The 22096-nt window shown below is 50.9% G+C and overlaps 1 protein-coding gene across 1 annotated transcript in view; it reads right to left on the bottom strand.

Moving 5' to 3' along the window:
• AK7 (adenylate kinase 7) overlaps window positions 1–22096 on the bottom strand; it is a 74569-nt gene that overhangs the window by 18966 nt on the left and 33507 nt on the right. The window contains exons 10-14 of the mRNA XM_056108273.1: window positions 20911–21060; window positions 18830–18958; window positions 16774–16918; window positions 4192–4320; window positions 3032–3100 (exon numbers count right to left, since the gene is read on the bottom strand). Coding sequence (XP_055964248.1) covers window positions 3032–3100; window positions 4192–4320; window positions 16774–16918; window positions 18830–18958; window positions 20911–21060 — 622 coding nt within the window. The remainder of the gene's footprint in view (window positions 1–3031; window positions 3101–4191; window positions 4321–16773; window positions 16919–18829; window positions 18959–20910; window positions 21061–22096) is intronic.

Here is a 22096-nt window from a genome sequence, read left to right as displayed (position 1 = left end):
ACGGTCCTCCCGTTGTTCATCGATTTGCTCGAGCGGGCCCAGTAACGTCTCCATTGGAGACTTTGTTGTTACTGTGTTTGGCATATCGAATACTCTCGGTAGCTTGCCGGGCTCTCCGAGAGGGGCGGAGGAATCGAACTCGGGTCGGCCATGTTGGCCACTTGCAAGGCAAACGCCCTACCGCTGTGTTACCGCTCCAGCCGGGAAATAAATATATATATGCATATATACATATTTTCAGACATATATACCAAAGCTCCGACCATCTCCGAATGCAACAGCTATGTGTACCTAGGTCGAGAGGTCAACATGAGAAATGACCTGGCACCCGAGCTGCGCAGGAGGAAGAGAGCGGCTTGGAACGCCTTCAAGAGTGTCGAAGAAATAGCTAAGAGGACGAAGAACCTCCGGCTCCGAGCACATCTCTTTGATTCCACTGTTCTTCCTGCATTAACATATGCCTCAGAGACCTGGGCCCTACGCAAACAAGATGAGAACGCCATTCAGGTCTCCCAAAGAAGAATAGAAAGAGCTATGCTTGGAATATCACGTTTCACTCAAATGAGAGAACGAATCCGGAGTTCTGACATCCGTCGACGATCAAGGATCAGGGACGCTGTCTCATTTGCCAAGGTGTCGAAAATCAGATGGGCTGGTCACGTAATGAGATTTAAAGACAACCGCTGGACTAGAGCTATTACTGACTGGATTCCACGGGATGTCAAAAGACCGCGTGGCCGCCCACCTACCAGATGGTCAGACTTCTTCGTCAAGATCATGAACGATCGGTTTGAGGCCCTTCATGTTCCCGGAGCGAACAGATGCCATTGGGCTACACTAGCACGAGACAGGGACAAATGGAGACGTTACTGGCGCCCGCTCGAGCAAATCGACGACTAACGGGAAGTTAAGTGATTAAGTGATTAAGTGTTAGTGATATCCTATAGCATGTCTCAATGGCTCCTGCCAAAATAAAACAATCCTCACACCGTTTCCTATATGAACACTTTTTAGGTAAGCATGTTCAGCAATTGTTCACAACACATAACACAAAATATATTATTTCAGTTGTGTTTTGGGACAGGGATTGGGTTTGGGCATGGAAACATCCCAAATTTGGTGGTGGGAAGGTGCAATGGTGGTGGGATTGGTGTTTGAATATTGAATGTAATCAAACATTGTGAACTTATGAAAGTTATAAAAAAAAAGTGAACTTATAAAATTAAAAAAATTAAAAAAAAGTATTGTGGTGTTGATGCCCAATTCAATCAGCTTAATCAATGGCTGGATAAATAGCAATGCTCCTACATTATAAAAAAATAATAATAATAAAATAAGATTTAAATAGTTCAGTCCTTCCTGGCAAGCTCCCCGTGACGTATTCGATATGCCAAACACAGTAACCACAAAGTCTCACAATGGCGACGTTACTGGGCCCGCTCGAGCAAATCAATGAACAACGGCGGACAGTGACAGTGACAGTGACAGTCCTTACCAACACTGATATCCTGTGATGACAGTGTGAGCTAATCAATGCCCTCGCAGTGGCTTTTGTTTTTCAGTGCAGGGCTGGTTCCCGAGAAACGCCACCCACGTACCTGCAAATGTCCTTTCGTGGAATCTGTTGTTGTTTGTGTTTCTCTTTCCAGGGAACTTGGCGAAACCCGGGTCAGCAGGGGACCCAGTGGCCAAAGGGCTCTGTCTTGGCCCAGCCACAACTCTGTTTTCTCGGTGGGGAAGAGAAGGTGGCATTGCTTCCCCCCCGCCTTCTTTTTTTTTTTTAGTTTTGGGGCCACACCTGGTGATGCTCAGGGGTTACTCCTGGCTACGCACTCAGGAGTTATTCCTGATGGTGCTCCGGGGCCCATATTGGATGCCAAGGATTAAACCTGGGTCAATAGCATGCCTTATCCGCTGTACTCTTTCCCTGGCCCCAGGAGGGTGGCATTTCTGTGCCCTAAAACTGAGCGAGAGCAACAGCACAGTGGGGAGGGCATTTGCATAAAACCAACCTGGGTTCAACACCTGGCAGCGTCCCATATGGTTGCCAGAGCCCGTCAGGAGTGGTCCCTGCGTGCAGAGCCAGGAGTAACCCCTGAGCATGGACAGAGGTGGCCCCAAAACAAAAAACAAACAAACAAACAAACAAACAAAACGCCTGAAAAACTGAGTGGGAGGCTGGGAGGTGTGCTCCGCGTATAGGACATCCCTGGCATGGAAACGAGCCTTCTCAAAGTTACTCTGTCCATTTCAGAATGTTAAGTATTCCCGATACTTACCCCAGTGCTCCCCTGACTCCCACCCCATAGCAGGGATGGAACCCAGAGCCTCTGGTTCTTGCTCTGAATCAAATCCTAGGCCTGGGAAAGTTGTTCACATGCCCCTCCCCACACACACACACACGATTTTTTGGGTCACACCCAATGGTAAGAAGGCTCACTCCTGGCTCTGTGCTCAGGGCTTACTCCTGGCTCTGTGCTCAGTGATCACCCCTGGCGAGCTGAGAGAATCAAATGGGTAAGTTCTCTATAGTTCCTGGGAAGCATGCTTTTTCAAGTACCTTGTTCATTTCTTAGTCCTTCAAAAATATAAAGATTCTGGGGGCTGGAGCGATAGCACAGCGGGTAGGGACGGACCCAGGTTCGATTCCCAGCATTCCATATGGTCCCCCGAGCACCGCCAGGAGTAATTCCTGAGTGCAGAGCCAGGAGTAACCCCTGTGCATCGCCAGGTGTGACCCCTCACCCCCAAAAAAGAAAAAATATATAAAGATTCATTTTATTAACATTATAAGGCTGTTTTGTTACAAAAGATATGTGAGGGGCCAGAGCGATAGTATAGCTGGTAGGGCATTTGCCTTGCATGAGACCAACCCGGGTTCGATTTCCAGCATCCCATGTGATCCCGTGAGCACCGCCAGGAGTAATTCCTGAGTGTAAAGCCAGGTGTGACCAAAAGAGCCAAAAAGCCAAAAAAAAAAAAAAAAAGGCATCTCTTATAATCTGACCTTGGAGAAATTGTTTAAACTTACCAGGTATGATTACTTTATCGTAGGGTGCTATTTTGCCTTTGCCTTCATAGTCCTCTTCTTCATCTTCATCTAATTAAAATATATTTAAATATATCTACATATCTACATATATAATTAATTAAAATTAATTTTTTAAGTATAAATATACATATCTATATCTCTATATAAACATGGTCATGTTTGTTATATATCATGGAAAGCCCAGCCAAAATTTTAAACTTATTATTTTAATGTTTAAACCAATCTATTTCTGTGTTGAGGTATCAATAGTTTGCAATAATACTGAAGTCTTCATTTTAAAATTGCATCATTCTGCCGACCCCTCCACCATCCCACGTTCCCACAGCCCCCAGCCACTCCCCCACTCTCCCATTAAACTTTTTTTTGGTTCTTTGTTTGCTTGTTTTTATTCTGGGGCCATATGTGGCAGTGCTCAGGGAATGATCTGGCTCTACGCTCTGGGATCACTCCTTAGTCCTTCAAAAATATGAAGATTCATTTTGTTAACATTACAAGGCTATTTTGTTACAAAAGCTATATGAGGGGCCAGAGCGATCGTATAGCTGGTAGGGCATTTGCCTTGCATGAGACCAACCCGGGTTCGATTCCCAGCATCCCATATGATCCCCTGAGCACCATGCAAGAGAAGTTTTGCATGCAAGAAACCCGGCAGTGATTGGAGCATCTCCTGAGCACATTGCTGGTTTGGGTGGTTCTTGGGTAACCAAATGGGGTGCCGAAGTTTGAGCCCAGGTCGGTTGCATGCAAGGTAAATGCCCTCCCTGATGTATAATCATCTGGAGCCCCAACATTAAACTTTTTTTGGGGGGTCACACCTAGCAATGCACAGGGGTTACACCTGGCTCATGCACTCAGGAATTACTCCTGGAGGTGCTCAGGGGACTATATGGGATGCTGGGAATCGAACCTGGGTTGGCTGCGTGCAAGGCCCTACCACTGTGCTATCTCTCCAGTCCCCCAACATTAAACCTTTAAAGCTCGTAGACACTAGTGAAAACTAGCCACACACCGAAAGACTGTATTCTAGACATAGTTGCTTTTGATTTTGGCTTCCTTAGGATCAGTGATGATTCCTTTGAAGATAAGAATGGAAACTTTTCTGCAGATGAAGTCAAAGTAAGGGGACCACTCCAACTTACGACTAAACAGGTCTCTTGCTTGATCATAGGTCTTGGGATATCCATCCAAAATGTAGCCTTGATTTCTGCAGGGCATGGACTTCAGCTTCTCTCTTACAAACCTAGTGATATACTGATCTTCCAGATGGCCTAATACAAAAGGAAAAAATTACTCGAAAATGATAATCTATGTAGGGGATATTTTAAACCATCATCTGAAAAGTCAGAGTCAGAGTCTCCTGCCCGCGCCTGGCTGTCCTCGCTGGGGCCCCTTGGAGGGGGGCGGGTTGAGTTTCCCTCCCCGTCCCGACCAGAGCTCCGGCAGCCAAAGACCTCCAGAACCAGCCACCACCATGCTGAGACCACTCTCCGCACACATGAAGATAATGGCAGAGGAACAGAGGCATGCGGGTCCCGGGACTGAGATCTTCAAGCCTACTCGGATCGGGGCTGAGCATCCTCCACCCAGATCCTCCAAATTCCAGTAGGTGGGGGTCACACCCACCAACTGGCCCCCTGGCACTGTGTAATCCCATCAACGGCCAAGACTCAGAGACTATAAAACCCAGTTCCCGGAAGCGCGCGGCCGCATTCGAGGCCACGTGACATCTTATTATCTCATTCCTACTTTGGACAAACTGGCAGGCTACCAAATGTAATCTGCTCACATGGCAGAGTCTGACAAACTCCCCGTGGCGTACCCAATATGCCAAATACCAGTAACAATGATGGGTCTCATTCTCCTAACTCTGAAAGAGCCTTGAATATGGCACTTTTTAAAAAAATCTCAGGGCTAGGACGAAGGAGATGTTACTGGGGCCTGCTCGAGGCAATCGACGAATAACAGGATGGTTGTGATCGTGATCGTGATCATCTGAAAAGAGTCTGTGTCAGGGCTGGCGAGATAGTAAGAGATTAAGGCAGATTAAGGCTCTTGCCTTGCATGTGACTGACCTGGGTTCAGTCCCCAACCCCCAGGTTTGGTGCCCTGAGCACCGCCGGGAGTGATCCCAGTGAAGAACAGGGAGAAAGCCTGGAGTATAACCAGATGTGGTCCAAACTCTCCCCGCCACCCCATCACAAAGATCTTTGTGCCTGAGTAGACAGCTCAACATGCATGTTTTGCACGCAAGAGACCCAGCACTGATTGGAGCATCTCCTGAGCACATTGCTGGGAGTAATCCCTCAGCCAGGCTGGGGAAAGCACTGCCTGGCAAAAAAAATAAATAAATAAAGCAAATCTTTTGCCAGGTCGGGGTGTGGCTCAGCGGTATAACACACCCATACCTTGTGCAAGGGTCTGCATTCGGTCCTCAGTACCGGCCCCCGCCAAATACACATGACCCAAAACTGCTTTGGATAGTCCAGCAGGTAGGGTATTTGCCTTGCATGCATGCAGCAGGCTTGGGTTTGATCCCCGGCATCCCAAATGGTCCCCTGAGCACTGTCAGGGGTGATTCCTAAGTAGAGCACCAGGAGTTACCCTGGAGTATCACTGGCTATAATTCCTGAGTATATGAGCCAGGAGTAACCCCTGTGCATCGCCAGGTGTGACCCAATAAGGAAAAAAAAATCATGCCTCATTTTATTTTATTTTATTTGCTTTTTGGGTCACACCTGGCGATGCACAGGGGTTACTCCTGGCTCTGCACTCAGGAATTACCCCTGGCGGTGCTCAGGGAACCATATGGGATGCTGGGAGTCGAACCCGGGTCGGCTGCGTGCAAGGCAAGCCCTGCCTGCTGTGCTATTGCTCCAGCCCTCATGCCTCATTTTAAAACTGCACCAAACCAAACCAAACCAAACAAAAAACTGTACCCAAGTTACTATAGAAAATCCTTCATTTTCTCCCTGAATGGAAAAAAAAAAAAACCCGTGTGGGTTTGTATTTTGAGCACCACACTTGGATTCTGATGTGCAGTGAGGTAGGAGAACCCAGAAAGCTCCTACTGCAGGAAAAACCAGCACTGTGGGCCGGAGTGAGCGCACAGCAAGGGAGGGCACTTGCCTCACATGTGCCTGACCCAAGTCCAGTCCCTGGCACCACATATGCTTCTCTGAGACTGCCAGGAGCGATCCCAGGGCACAGAACCAGGAGTAAGCCCTGAGCACTGCCCAAGAACCAGAAAAAAAAAAAAGAAAAGAAAAAGAAAAAGAAAAACCAGGAGTGATGCTAGTGACCTCTCTGTGGCCACAGTGAAGCAGGTGACCTCATTCACTCCCACTTACCACCAGCATTTAGGTTCTGCCGTGACACTGTCTCGATGCTGTAACCTAAACACCCCCATCAAGAGAGATCAGTGAGGATGCTCTCCTGGGGGAGGGGAGAGGGGGAGGGGTTGCCCACACCTGGTTTATTCCTCATTGGTGCTCAGGACTGCGTTTGAGTAAACTCATGCCTTTGGGGCTGGAGCGATAGCACAGCAGGTAGGGCGTATGCCTTGCAGGCAGCCGACCCAGGTTCGATTCCCAGCATCGCATATGGTCCCCAAAGCACCGCCATGAGTAATTCCTGAGTATATGAACCAGGAGTAAGCCCTGTGCATTGCCGGGTGTGACCCAAAAAGAAAAAAAAAATCATGCCTCATCTTTAAAGCTGCAGCAAAGAGTGTGACCGCTGCCACCATCCCAAGTCCCTGACGTTCCGCTGGGTACTCCTGATCCTGCTCCCTCCAGCAGGCTCTTTCTCCAAGCCTGTGCTCTGCATTCCTGCAATCGCTCAGGGAGGTCGAGGAGGAGTTTGTCCCCAGACTACAAGGACAGGGTGATGGGTGTGGGGGCAGCACCAGGATAATCACTGATCAACGCATCCTCATTACTTTTTTGGTTTGGGGCCACAGTCGGGACTCACTCCTGGCGGTGCTGGGGGACCCTATGGGATGCTGGAGATCGAACCCAGGTTGACCACATGCAAGGCAAGCACCCTCCCTGCTGTCTTATCACTCCGGCCGAGCAGCTGTTGTGGCTAAGACGTAATCCTGGCCTGCCACCACCGTGTTGTGTAATGTGAGTTTGGCAACTGTGAGATTTTGAAATTTGTCTCTGAAGTGCCTTGCAGGGTATGTGCTATCTAGCGTCAGCTCTGGGGTGGGTCTGTAATATGGGGAATAGTCTGGGGCCTCTCTGTGCCTCTCATGACACATGGCATGACGGAATGGAAACCCCTCCTCACCACTCACTGTCACATGCATCACCCAGTAACTGACGCTGAAGATGATGCCTTTTAGAACAGTCCTTTTTTAAAACTTGAATTTAAATTTTTGAGTCACCGTGAGATACAGAGTTACAAAGTTGATCATGGTTGGGTTTTAGTCATACAGTGCTCCAACTTCCGATCCTCCACCAGTGTCCATTTCCTACCACCAATGTCCCCAGGTCCCCTCCTGATATGGTCCCCAACCCCCTCAGCCTGCCTCTATGGCAGGAACTTTCCTTCTTTTTCTCTGTCTCTGTCTCTGTCTCTGTCTCCCCCCCCCCCTTTTGGGCATTACTGTTTGCAATACACGGACTAAAAGATTATCATGTTTGTTCCTTTACTTGTTTTCAGCACACAGTTCTTGTCCAGAGTGATCATTTCCAACTGTCATTGTCACAGTGGTCCCTTCTCTATCCCAGCTGCCTTCTCCTTTAGCATTTGAGGCAGGCTTCCAATCATACATTTGATGGCAGAGCCTGATTCAGAAAACTCCAAGGTCACCTCTGGTTATCCATTGCCCCGTCCAGGAAGGTTCACAGAGGTGCAAAGAAGCAGAACCAACTTTTAAAAATATGTGAAGGGGATTTTTTTGTTTGTTTTTTTCCCTTTGCATCACACCCGGCGATGCACAGGGGTTACTCCTGGCCCATGCAGTCAGGAATTACTCCTGGCGGTGCTCAGGGGACTATATGGGATGCTGGGAATCAAACCCGGGTTGGTTGCCTGCAAGGCAAACGCCCTACCCGCTGTACCATTGCTCCAGCACAGAAGGGGACGGGTTTTAAGACGCAATTGGACTGGCCCTTAGCCAGGCAATCTGATTGGTCTACTGGGACCCTCCGGTTGTGATCTGTGATCTGATTGGTCGTTTTAAGTAAGCTATTAGATTAATGGGTTTCCAAGTCCCATTTATATCGGGTATAACCAATCAGACAACAGGGTCGGGGATACATAAAGTACCTAGCTTAGAGCACTGCCCGCGTGGATCCTTCCCTGACCCCAACCCTCCCTCCCTCACCCAAGAAAAAGGATAAAACAAATGAGCATAGTTTTTTAAATGCCATGCAGAATAGTACGGGGGGGGGGGGGGGAGGGGTTAAAGCATCTTGTAAGCATCTGGTCATGAGATTGACCCACACACACACACACACACACACACACAGACCCCCAGCATTCCACATGCACCAAGTGTGATCCTGGTGTCTCTGCCACCCCCAATGCCGCAAGCGATTTCCAGCCTCTCCACAAGCAGGTCTGTGAGTACCAGAAAAGGGGGTGCAACCCACAGTGAGCTCCATAGTGAGAAAGGTGTGCCAGCCTTCCACGGGGTCACAGGGACAGTTATAGCCAGGAAGGGGCCGGGGGCGTGGCCGGAAGCAGAGCAGGGGACTTGTCTGTGCCAAGCCACATGAGGTTTAATTCCCCTGTGACAGGAAAGAGGAGATTAAGGCAGGAAAGAGTGGTAAGCGTCAGTGTACATGCAGGAGGCTTGGGGTTCGATCCCTAGCACTGAGCGACCCCTGGAAACACTCAAGTTCAGCTCATGAGCACTGCCTGGTGTAGAATCCAAACAGAAAACAAAACAGAGGGGGCTGGAGAGACTGCACAGCGGGGAGGGCATGGTCCCCAGCACTATGCCAGGAGTGGTCCCTGAGTGCAGAGCTGAGTTAAGCCCTGAGCATCCCCGGGTGTGACCTCCCCCTCCTCAAAAAAAAAAGACAGAAAACAAGAAAGGGAAGGGGTGTGGGGTGGGAAGAAAGTTTTTTTAAAAGTTGGGGCCAGAGAGATAGCACAGTGGGTAGCGCACTTGCCTTGCACATGGCTGACCTGGGTTGGATCCCCAGCACCACATGGTCCCTGAGTCAGCCAGGAGTGACTCCTGAGAGTAGAGCCAGAAGCAAGCAGGTGTGGCTCAAATAAACAAACAAACAAACAAACAAACAAGGGGCTGGAGCGATAACACAGAGCGGGTAGGGTGTTTGCCTTGCACGCGGCCGACCCGGGTTCGATTCCCAGCATCCCATATGGTCCCCTGAGCACCGCCAGGAGTAATTCCTGAGTGCATAAGCCAGGAATAACCCCTGTGCATCACTGGGTGTGACCCCCCCAAAAAAAGCAAAAAGCAAAAAAAAAAAAAAAAGTCCAATATCACATGTTTTTTTGAAAATCATCTTTAAATTGATCTTCCAAATAGCCGTAATACTAAAATGTTGGTATTGAGCCGTATTCATAATGGGTTAATTTTCATAATTTCGTAATCGGTTAAAACATGAACCTAGGCTCCTAATAACTCACGCTTTAAAAATAGCCGCAAGCCAAGCTCTGAAATAACCCACGCGCCGTGTAGACGCTCTAGAGCTGAGGCCACCCCCTCCCCAGTTTCTCATATCCAAACACTTAGCAGTGCTCTGAATCTATTTCAATGATCCCCGGAGCCTAGCAACCAGACTCAAGAGTCCATGGCGCTCTCCAAGTGTATCAAGACAGTCGGAAACCAGCAATCCGTGACTTAACAGACTCCTGGCAGTGCTTAGGGGGCCACTCCTGGTTTGGTGTGTAGGAGGCAGGGTCCCCTCCCCTTCCCCCGACTCTGGGGCTTGGGGACCATCTGGTACCGGGAATTGAACCTGGGTCTTCTTCATGCAAAGCCTGTGCTCAGCGCCAGGAGTTTTCTGCAGCTCTCCCTCCCTTTCCCTTTTAGAGACTGAGTATCTGGGTGGGCAGAGGGTAGGGCGTTTGCCTTGCACATGGCTGACCCGGTTCAATTCCTCCACCCCTCTTGAAGAGCCCAGAAAGCTACCGAGAGTATCCCGCCCGCACGGCAGAGCCTGGCAAGCTCCCCGTGGCGTATTCAATATGCCAAAAACAGTAACAACAAGTCTCACGATGGAGACGTTACTGGTGCCCGCTCGAGCAAACCGATGAACAACAGGAGGACAGTGCTTAGGGCACATTCCTGGCGGGACTGGCTGACCCATCTTTGGTGCCTGGGACTGAACTGGCGTCAGCTGCCTCTGAAACAAGTGTTTCACCCCCTGCACTATCTCTCTGTCCCCCAAAACTGTTTTATTTTGCAAACAGGAGTTACGTGGGCGGTGTTGGGGGGGTGGACAGGGCGTGTCCTGCAGTGCTCAGGCCTGCCGCTGGGGTGCTCTGAGCCCAAGGGGACCTCTCAAAGTCCCCGTTTCGGCTGCTGAGTTTGATATAGGCAGGTAGATAGGGAAAGGCCCTTGGCAATGAAACCTGGATTAAACAAAGTTTCATGGAAGAATTCTAGGACTGATTCACCTTGTGGATACAGAACACAAAGACCTGATAAGACCATCCGGAGACCCTGAGGATATAGGACCTCTCCCCGTGAAGTTCCTCAAACCCTCAAACCTCTCCCTTAATCTGATTAAAATGTGATCCAGCCCAAAGAAGACCATAACCACTCCCAACCTCACTGATAACCTCCTTAGCAACAGGACCACGTGGGACAGGTTGGAGAAAACCCTATAAAGGCTACCTTGAGCAAAGGAAGGACGCGCATATGTTGCCTGAGCCCATGTACTGCTTGTGCCCATGTGGCCAGGCACATGTGGGCTGAGCACATGTGTCGCCCGCATCTCCCCTCTTGAGATGTGGACTTTCATGCTTTTCTGTCTAATGCTAGACAGAAAAGAAATATGATGTCGGCCACGCGACATCTTATTATCTCATTCTTACTTTGGACAACCTGGCAGGCTACCGAATGTAACCTGCCCACACGGCAGAGTCTGGCAAACTCCCCGTGGCGTACCCAATATGCCAAATACCAGTAACAATGATGGGTCTCATTCTCCTAACCCTGAAAGAGCTTTGAATATGGCTCTTTTAAAATCTCAGGGCTAGGATGAAGGAGACTTTACTGGGGCCTGCTCGAGGCAATCAACGAACAACAGGATGGTCGTGATCGTGATTGCTAGGATGTCTGTAGGGGCTCTCTCCACCCTTGGAGAAACCCGCGTTCTCTCTGAGTGCGTTACTCAAGTCTTACTCTCCATTCCCCCACTTATCCATTTACCTTTTTCTCTTTCTCTCCAAAAGCCTCCAAATAAAATCTGTTACTTCACTGTTTGTCTACTCCTGAAAGTTTTTTTTTTTTTTTTTTTTTTGCTTTTTGGGTCACACCCGGCGATGCACAGGGGGTTTATTCCTGGCTCGTGCACTCAGGAATTACTCCTGGCAGTATTTGAGGGACCATATGGGATGCTGGGAATCGAACCTGGGTTGGCCGCGTGCAAGGCAAATGCCCTCCCCCCTGTGCTATCACTCCAGCTCCAGTACTCCTGAAATTCTTTTCTGCGAGCGAGACAAGAACCTTAGAAACCCTGGGTAAGACTTGGGACTGGCCTCTCCTTTCCTGCAAAGAGCAAATCCCCAACCTGAGTCCGTGGCTCCCCGAGCAATCAGGTGGCGAGAATCAACTCCCATGCCGAGACCAAGTGGACTTCAGGTGTGGCCTGACAGCCACCTTGTGGGGCTGGTAGGGCTCAGACCCGAGCTGAGCTGGGTTTCACTGCAGACTTTACCAGTCCCAGGCTTCCCAGGGACTCAAGGGTGGCAGAAGCGGAGTGAGAGAGGGTGACGGTCTCCCTCTCCTCCCGACTCGCGTGAGCCACCCGTGGGGTCCACCGACATCAAGTTGAGGCTGAGGAGAATGTGTGAAGCTTGTGTTGGAAATTGGAATAAAACAACTCGGAGCATGGGGGCTGGAGTGATAGCACAGCGGGTAGGGCGTTTGCCTTGCACGCCGCCGACCCGGGTTCGATTCCCAGCACCCCATATAGTCCCCTGAGCACTGCCAGGAATAATTCCTGGAGTGCAGAGCCAGGAGTTAACCCCTGTGCATCGCCGGGTGTGACCCAAAAAGAAAAAAAGAAAAAAGAACTCAGCAGGAAAGTGACGCAGCCCCCGTGTCCTCAAGCAGTGTTTCCCCAGGAAAGCCGGGGACACGGGTCCAAGGCCTTGCTTGGCTCGGGTATGATCCGGGTTTGGACCCCAGTGCCAGGTCAGCAGCACAGGAAGCAGTGGGGGCTTCCTTGAGGAAGAAACCCCTCGACCCACTGTTCTGTCACTCTGGCTCTGGAGAAAAGGTTCTTGGTCTAGAAGTGGGCTAGGGGCTGCCACACCCGGACAGGGTGGGTGTTCCGGTCTGGAAGCTTGGGGTTGGAGGGAATGACAGTGTCCCTGAACCCCAAAGACCACATCCCCTGGGCCGACGGTCCCAGCGACTTCTTTTAAAGGGAGGTAGGGAGGTGTCAGTCCCAGAGCCTTCTGCTAAGGACAGGTCTGTGCGGGCTTTAGGGTGAGGGGCAGGGGTCACCCGGAATCAGTGGAGGGTCCGAGGAGTTCGAGGATAAGTATCTGGAAGGGGACAGCAGGGAGGGGAATGAGAGGACCAGGAGGGCAGAACCGGGGCCGGTGGTCAAGAGCCAGGGGTGGGGACTGGAGCACAGTGAGGAGGGCGTTTGCCTTGCACGCAGCCGATCCGGGTTCAATTACCAGCATCCCCTGTGATCTCCCAAGCACTGTCAGGAGTAACTCCTGAGTGCAGAGCCAGTGACCCAAAAATTTAAAGGAAGGAAGGAAGGAAGGAAGGAAGGAAGGAAGGAAGGGTGAGTCGGGGTATCCTCAGGTGGGCAGGTCAGGGAAGGACCCCCAGAAGCACGACCCCAGGAAAAAAGGGCCAGCGCTCAGCCCAGGGCCACCAGACAGCCCTGGCTCAGCTGTGGAAGGTCACCCTGGCAGAGTGAGAGGAGAAAGCCGAGGATGGGAGAAGCATGCTGAAAGTAGACTCTAGACCAAACATGATTTCCACTCAATGCCTCTCTTGCAAACCACAGCACCCAAAAGGAGAGAGAGAGCAAAAGGGAATTCCTTGCCACAGAGGCAGGGTGGGATGGGGGGGGGGGGGGGAAGGGAGGGAGGGTTACTGGGATCATTGGTGGTGGAGAATGGGCACTGGTGGAGGGATGGGTATTTGATCATTGTATAACTGAAACCCAAGCACAATAATCTGTAAGTCTACAACTGTACCTCATGGTGTTTCACTAATAAAAATTTTAAAAAATTCAATTTGTATTTTCCACATTAAAAAAAAAAATCCCCGCAGAAGCCTGCAACTCGGCTGCACACAGTTCTATGAGTCACGGGTGCGAGCCGTGAACAAGAGGCAAAGCAATCCAGGGCAAGGAGGACAGAGGCCAAACCTCTGGCTTCACCCGGGACGCCCCGTCCAGGGGGAGGGCAGGCCACGAACTAAGGCTCAGAATGAAATCATTGTACTTCCGCCAATGAAGTCAGCAGCTGACTTCCCCAGACTTTCCCAGCTCATAAGCACATGCCCTGAGGAAACAGTTGGGAGGCTGGGTGAGGTGTGTGTGTAGCGGGGGCGGATAACTGGTCCCCAGCGCACCTCCAGGAGTGACCCATGGGTCCAGAGGAAGGAGCAGCCCTGGGGGCTGGGGGTGGCCCAAAAGTCAGTTTGTGATTCTTTAGGTTGAAACTGCTTTTTTAATTATTTTTTTTATTTTTTATTTTTTTGCCGTTTGAGTCACACCCAGCAACGCTCAGGGGTGACTCCTGGCTCTGCAATCAGGAACTACTCCTTTCCCCCCCCTTTTTTTCTTTTTTGGGTCACACTCCTGGCTCTGCACTCAGGAATTACTCCTGGCGGTGCTTGGGGGACCATATGGGATGCTGGGGATTGAACCCGGGGTTGGCCACGTGCACAAGGCAAACATCCTCCCTGCTGTACTATCACTCTGGCCCCAGGAACTGCTTCTTAAAAGCATGAATAAACAAAGAAGTTCCTGATTCTCCAGAGTGGCAGGAACCAGCGGAAAGTCCCAGGTGGAGAAAAGTGACCTCATCAGCCTTGGGGTTTTAGTCTTCAGGCAATTAGGAGTCTCCATTTAATTTATTCAGTGGCTGGATAAATATTACCAGGCAAGTGAAATATCTTCCCACTTACTGGTATTTCTTTTCTCATGAATTATTGGTTCACACTATTTTTTTTTCTCTTCCTATTAAGGACTTACTGTCTTTCTTATTTACCTGAATATTTTACATCTAAGTGATGTTAACCCCTTGTTACCAGACAAATATATATATATATATATTTTGCTTTTTGGGTCACACCCGGCAATGCACAGGGGTTTCTCCTGGCTCTGCGCTCAGGAATTACCCCTGGCGTTGCTCAGGGGACCATATGGGATGCTGGAAATCGAACCCGGGTCAGCCTCATGCAAGGCAAACGCCCTACCTACTGTGCTACTGCTCCAGCCACCAAATATTTATTTTCTGGTTCATCTCTTGCGATCTTTCTTGAAAGCCGAGTGCCCGAGAACAGAAGACTGGTTAAAGAAACTTTAGTACACCTACACAATGGAGTACTATACAGCTGTTAGAAAAGATGAAGTCATGAAATTTACATACAAGTGGTACTACATGGAAAGTATCATGCTAAGCGAAATGAGTCAGAAAGAGAGGGACAGACATAGAAAGATTGCATTCATCTGGGGAACATAAAGTAACAAAATAGGTGACTAACACCCAAGAATGGCAGAGATTAGTACCAGGAATTTTGCTCCATGGCTTGGCGGCCAGCCGCACATGCTAGGGGAAAAGGCAGCTCAGATAGAGAAGGGAGCACCAAATAAAGGGTGTTGGGAGGATCCGCCCAGGGTGGGAGAAGCATGCTGAAGGTAGACTATAGACCAAACATGATTGCCACTCAATGCCTCTTTTGCAAACCACAGCACCCAAAAGGAGAGAGAGAACAAAAGGGAATGAATGCCCTGCCACAGAGGCAGGGTGTGATGGGGGGATGGGGGTGGGAGAGATACTGGGAGCACTGGAGGTGGAGAATGGGCACTGGTGGAGGGATGGGTACTCGATCATTGTATAACTGAAACCCAAGCACAAAAATTTGTAAGTCTACAACTGTACCTCATGGTGTTTCACTAATAAAAATTAAATAAATTAATTAATGATCTTTTTCTTTCTCAAATTTTCTTTTTTTAAACTTTCTAATTTTATAAGTCACGTCACAATATTTGATTACATTCAATATTCAAATACCAATCCCACCACCATGACACCTTCCCACCACCAAATTTGGGATGTTTCCATCCCAAGCCCCAATCCCTGTCCCAAAACACAACCAAAAGAATATATTTTGTATTTTCTGTTATGAAGAACTGCTGAACATACTTACAAAAAAGTGTTCATATGGAAAACAATGTGAAGATTGTTCTATTTTTGGCAGGAGCCATTAAGACATTCTATAGGCTATCACTAACATGTTGTTATGGTTTGGGTGATGTGAGCTTTGGTATATATGTCTGAAAAAATATATATACATGTAAATATATATATATATATATATATATACACATATCCCTCTATGATTCGTTGCCTACTGTCAAGTCCCATCAAATATGATGTAGTAATTATGGAAAGTTCTTGATTTTTCTTTCCTTGGCTTTTGTTTTTGGGTCCCATCTGGCAGTGCTCAGGGCTGACTCCTGGTTCTGGCTCTATGTTCAGGGATCACTCCTGGCGGAGCTCAGGGAACCGTATGGGGGTGCCAGGGATCAAACCCAGGTCAGACACATACAAGACAAACCCCCGGCTCACTGTCCTATTGCTCTGTCCCCAACAATCTTTTTCTTTTGTTTTTCTCCTGGGGCTGGAGCGAGAGCACAGCGGTAGGGCGTCTGCCTTGCGTGCTGCCGGCCAGCCAAGCCGGGTTCGATTCCTCCACCCCTCTCGGAGAGCCCAGCAAGCTACCGAGAGTATCTCGCCCGCACAGCAAAGCCTGGCGAGCTCCCGGTGATGTGTTTGATATGCCAAACACAGTAACAACAAGTCTCACAATGGAGACGTCACTGGGCTTGCTCAAGCAAATCGATGAGAGCAATGGGAGAACAGTGACAGTGCTACAGTGTTTTCTCCTGGGGTGGGGGATGTTGAGGCTCTCTTGGCAGTGCTCGGGGACTACTCTCAGCACACTGGTTGAGGATAACTTTTGGTGGCGTTGGTGCTCAGGGGACGGTGCAGAGGAGGGGACCGAACCTGAGATTCTGGAACACGCAGCGTGCACACTGGCCTTTGGCCATCTCCCCGAACTGTCCCTTCCCCCCAGGTAATGATCAGGTAGACCCCCCGAAAGCGTAAGGTGAATTCTGCCACGCCCCCATGAGGGGCAGAAGACAGGGCACTTGCCTTGCAGGCTGTCAACCTAGATTTGACCCCCCGGTGTCCCATATGGTCCCCAAAGCCTTCGAGTGGCCATTTCCGTGGACTCTCAATGGGCAACCAGTCCATTTCATCGCCCAAGCTGGAAGACGCCGCCTGCCCGCCCGCCCATGGGGCCCTACCTGCATTCTGCTCCAGGCTCTCCTTGATGGCATCCAAGAGCTCCTGTGCCTCCTCCACGTTCTCCTCCTCCTCCTCCTCCTCTTCCTCTTCCTCTTCGCTCTGATCCTCTCCCTGTGCTGTCTCCTTCGGTGCCACGATGGCTTCCTGCGTGGATAGCCCCACTCAGCTGCAGCCCACCAAGCGCAGGCGGGCATGCACGCAGGGGCAGTGCTAGGAGAATCTTCAGGGCTGTGCTCACTCCCAACAGGGTCAGAAAGGATGCCAGAGGGCTGGGGAGGCAGCTTGGCCAAAGGCCAGGTGTTAAGAGGGCCTGGGGGCCACCCCTGACCTCCTAACAGTGAAAATATATTAACGATTTTCTGTGTCTGTTTGTTTTGGGGCCACACCTGGCTGTGCTCAGGGCTTACTCCTGGTTCTGTGCTCAGGGATCCCTTCTGGCAGGCTCTGGGGACCCTATGGGACACCGGGGGTCAAATTCAGGTTGACTGCATACAAGGAAAGTGCCCTGTCTGCTGTACTATTGCTCTGGTCTTTTTCTTTTTCTCCTTCCTTCTTTCTTCCCTCCTTCCCCCCTCTCTCTTTCTCTCTCTCTCTCTTTCTCCCTCCCTCTCCCTCCTCCTCCTCCTCCTCCTTTTTTTTTTTTTTTAACAAATTTAGCACCCAACGGTGCTCAGGGCTTTCTCGTGGCTCAGCAAGACAGGCGCTTGGCACGCTGTCCTATCTCTCCAGCCCCCAGTGAACAATTTTCTAAGTAGCAGGTTATTTTTGATTGGGGGCCAAACCCGGCTGTGCCCAGGGCTTACCTCTGGCTCTGCGCTCAGGAGTCATTCCTGGCGGTGCTCAGGGGACCCCTATGGGATGCCGGGGATCTAACCCAGTTTGGCTGGGCGCAAGGCCAGCGCCCTTCCCGCTGTAAGTAGCAGGTTGCCTTTGACTTGGAGACGACAGTACACACCACTGAGCTCAGGACTGGCGACCGTTCTGTGTGGAAACGCGTCTCGGTATGTCCCATTCTTACCCACAGGGTGCCGGGTACAGCCCGGGCTCTATCCCGGGCAAGGAAAGGCTATCTGAGCACCAAGCCTTGAGGAGTCCCTAGGTACTGCCAGGTGTGCTGTCCCCCCACACCACCACCACCACACCCCCCCCAAATGAACATAGAAATAGCAGTGAATTGGGGTGGAGGCACACAGTCTGAAGGCAAAACTCGAGGAATTTTTTTTTTCTTTTTGGGTCACACCCGGCGATGCTCAGGGGTTACTCCTGGCTCATGCACTCAGGAATTGCTCCTGGCGGTGCTCGGGGGACCATATGGGATGCTGGGAATTGAACCCGGGTCGGCCGCGTGCAAGGCCAACGCCCTACCCACTGTGCTATTGCTCCAGCCCTAAAGTTGCTAATTTTAAAACTGTTTTTTTTTTTTTTATGAAGTAGTTACTAGGGGCTGCAGCGATAGTACAGCGGGGAGGGTGTTTGCCTTGGACACGGCCAACCCAGTTTCAGTTCCCGGCATCCTATATGGTCCCCTGAGCAGCACCAGGAGTAATTCCTGAGCATCTCTGGGTGTGGCCCCCAAAGCCAAAAAAATCCCCAAAAACAGTTAATGAGGGACTGTAATAATACAATAGTGGGTAAGGTATACTTGCCTTGTGGGTGGTTGACCCTGGCACCCTATATGGCCCCCCTGAACCCCACCAGGAGTAGATCCCTGAGCGCAGAGCCTGGAGTTAGCCCTGAGCACTGCTGGGAGTGACCCAAGAAAACAAACAAAAATATATAAAAATGTATAGAGCAACCAAGGAGATATTCCAGAATCTTCATGCCCAGCACTGCAGCCGCACCCCCACCCCCGCGCAGGATAGGAAGGTGGAACTGGGGTCCCTGAGCCCCACCCATGTGGCCCCCACTGGCCCCCGAGTCGTGCTACATCCTCAGGCTGAGCCCTGAATCGTGGCCTATCGGCTGAGCATTGCTGGAAGCATCTCCTGGGGGGGCCTCCCCACAGATAACAGGAGAAGAGCATCTGGACAGCGCCCAGGAGGCAGGGGGAGGTACCAGTTTAGTGATGGCTTCCGAAATCACATCCTTCAGCTTAATGTGATGCAGCTTGTAGTGCTTGCACAAGGCCTCCGAGATGCTGGACTTGCCCACAGCAGGCGGGCCCAGGATGCAAATCTTGATGGGCTGGAGGGGAGAGAAGGGTGGGCTGCGTGGGGGGAGGGGCGCCGGACAGACCCCACCCCGGGCTGGGTTTCCCCAGACTGGACCTCTGCCTTTCTGAGAACCCGCTGCACCGCACAGGCCATGCTCCAGGGAACCTTCTTCTTCTTCTTTTGGTTTTTGTGTCACGGGGCTTACTCTGGGTTCTGCATCCAAGAATCACTCCTGGTGGAGCTCAGGGGACCCGACAGGATGCCAGGGATCGAATCCGGGTTGGCTGCGTGCAAGTGCCCTCCTCGCTGTCCCATCTCTCTGCCTGTCCCCATGTCACACCCCCTCCGGAGCAGAAGTCCCGAGCTCCCGCTGATCTAGGAAACTCCGCTTGGTGGGCCAGGGCTGGGTCGGGATTTCCTTCCTTTCAGACCTGCTGGATCCTTTTATCAAGTTCTTCCCAGTCCTGCCTAAGGGGTGCAAGAGGTCCAAGGCAAATGCCTGCTGCACTATAGCTGTGGCCCCAGGAGCCGGAAGATCTCCTGCTGTCTTTGATTTGGGGCCACACCCTGCAGTATTCATAGCATCCCTGACTGTGGGTACCACCCAGGAGCATCATCAGGCTAAAGGCCCAGCAGCCTGGGGTACCCAGAGCGCTCAGCTCCCGCCCTCTGCTTCTCTTTCTTTTCTCTCTCTCCCAGGATCGTTATTCCTTTGGCTAAATGGTACATCTTTTACTTATTTTTAGTTAAAAATGTCTAGCGTCAAGAACTGAGTGCAGAAATAGGATAAAGGGATATACCTGATAACCTTTCAGTACCTGTGTTGAGAGCCATAATGCCCAAAAAGGGGGTGGGGCGGGGAGAGAGAGAGAGAGAGAGAGACAGACAGACAGACAGACAGATGAAGAGAGAGATAGAGACAGAGAGACAGAGACAGAAACAAGGACAGAGAGGACAGAGAGACAGAGACAGACATACAGAGGCAGAGAGACAGATACAGAGACAAGGACAGAGAGGACAGAGAGACAGAGACAGACATACAGAGACAAAGAGACAGATAGAGAGACAAGGACAGAGAGGACAGAAAGACAGAGACAGACAGACAGAGGCAGAGAGACAGATACAGAGACAAGGACAGAGAGGACAGAGAGACAGAGACAGACAGACAGACACAGAGAGACAGATACAGAGACAGAGAGACAGAGAGAGAAGTATAGAGTCAGGCTGGAGGTTGTGGGAGGGAAATTGGGAACATTCATGGTGGGAAATACATACTGCTGAAGGGACGGGTGTTGGAAGATTGTCTGCCTGAAACCCGACCATCAACAACTTTGTAATTGTGCACCTCACAGCGATTCAAGTGAAAAAATTAATGTCTAGTGTGGGGACCAAACTAGAGATATGGCACGGGGTGAGGTACTTGCCTTGCAGATGGCCAACCCCAGTTTGATCCCTGGGGCCCCATATAGTCCCCTGAGCATGGCCAGGAGTGAACCTCTGATCACAGAGGCAGGAGTAACCCCGGAGCAGTACCAGGTATGACCCCAGTCACGCCTCCCGTTAAAAAAAAAATAAAACACAATAATTGTAGAGTCAAGATAATGAAAATAAGCAGTGAGTCCTGTGGCCAGCTGGAAGGGCCAAGCGCCTGTGTGCATCTCCCGTACCTCTGTCTCCACGTTCCCCTGGTCCAGGCGGGAGGCAGGGCAGGGTGTGTGAGCCTTGATCTCACGCTTACTGTCAGTTCAGCGTGGGTCAGGCACACGAGAACCAGCATCAGTGTTGGACAGAGGAAACTCAATCTCCGGTGGACAAGTATTCCTAATCTATGCATAGGAGATTGTCAGCCGCGGAGAGAACAGGGGTCGGTGTGAAACAGAGCTTGCATTCAGGAACCCTGAGCCTGGCCAGGGGAAACAGTGGGGACCCTTGACTTGGCTTAGGCAGGAAGTGGGGGTCAGCGGACAGAACGGACGTAGTTACCAGCAGCCGTCGGCTCAGCTTGTACTCCTTGAGGATCCCGACGATGTTCTCCACGAAGCCCGTGTGCGAAACCCACCGGATGTTGAAGTTCTCCTTCACGTAGAGTGCTTCCATCCGACAATTGATCAGCAAGTGGTCCAGGGCCTCTTGCTGAGGGATGCGTTTGGACAGTGAGGACAGACGCAGAGCGGGACGCTACGTCCGTCCGTTGGCTAAACACGAGGGGCTGTGACTGCGGCCCTCGGACTGGACGGCACCGTGCTCCCCTCTTTTACCCGCCTCGTCCCCCCCACCCCCCGCCTTTCGCCTCCCACCATTTCCTCTCGTGTCATCAACCAGCAGGGGGAGGATTAGGAAGGTACCCGACGTTCAAGTATCGAGGTGCGGAAGGGTTTTGTGTTGCTTTTGCGTTTGCCAGGGATCACACTCTCACACATTCCAAGCAAGCACTTGACACCGAGCTGTATCTCCAGCCCTCAAGACACATCCCTGGCAGTGCTCAGGGCCTCCTTCTGTTCTGTGCTCAGAATTACTCCCAGGAGTAACAGCAGTAAAAGGCAAGGGGACCTTGTGCACAGAGCTGAGGGTAGAACGTGGGTTGGCTGCGTGCAAGGCAAGTGCTCTCTCTCCAGGCCCGTGTCGACACTGTTTGGTTTGGTTTGTGTTTGGGGACCATCCCTGGGGGTGCTGGGCTAACCATGTGGTCCTGGGGATCAACCTGGGCTCCTGCATGCAGCCACGCTCAGTGGCTGATCCACAGGTCCCTGGGGGGTCCACACTTTTATTTATTTATTTATTTTTGCATTTTGGGTCACACCCGGCGATGCACAGGGGTTCCTCCTGGCTCGTGCACTCAGGAATTACTCCTGGCGGTACTCGGGGGACCATATGGGATGCTGGGAATCGAACCTGGGTCGGCCGCGTGCAAGGCAAACGCCCTGCCCGCTGTGCTCTCACTCCAGCCCCAAGTCCACACTTTTTGAAGGGTGCCACACTGAGGTTCAGAATATAAAAGGGCATCAGGGAAGTAGCTCGAAGATACAGCACTGCCTTCAGTGCTTTCTTTCTATAAAGACCCTGGGCTCAAGCCTCACCACTTTTTCCCTCCTCCCCAAGAAGCAAAATTCAGAACTAAAGGCAGAGAGGAAAAGGCACCCAACAGGCCCCCATCTCCCGTCCAATTCTG

The sequence above is a fragment of the Sorex fumeus genome, unplaced genomic scaffold (assembly GCF_029834395.1).
Source record: "Sorex fumeus unplaced genomic scaffold, SorFum_2.1 ptg000201l, whole genome shotgun sequence".
Taxonomy (NCBI): domain Eukaryota; kingdom Metazoa; phylum Chordata; class Mammalia; order Eulipotyphla; family Soricidae; genus Sorex; species Sorex fumeus.
Note: the sequence above shows the minus strand (reverse complement) of the source record. Positions and strands in the feature narration are given on the sequence as shown.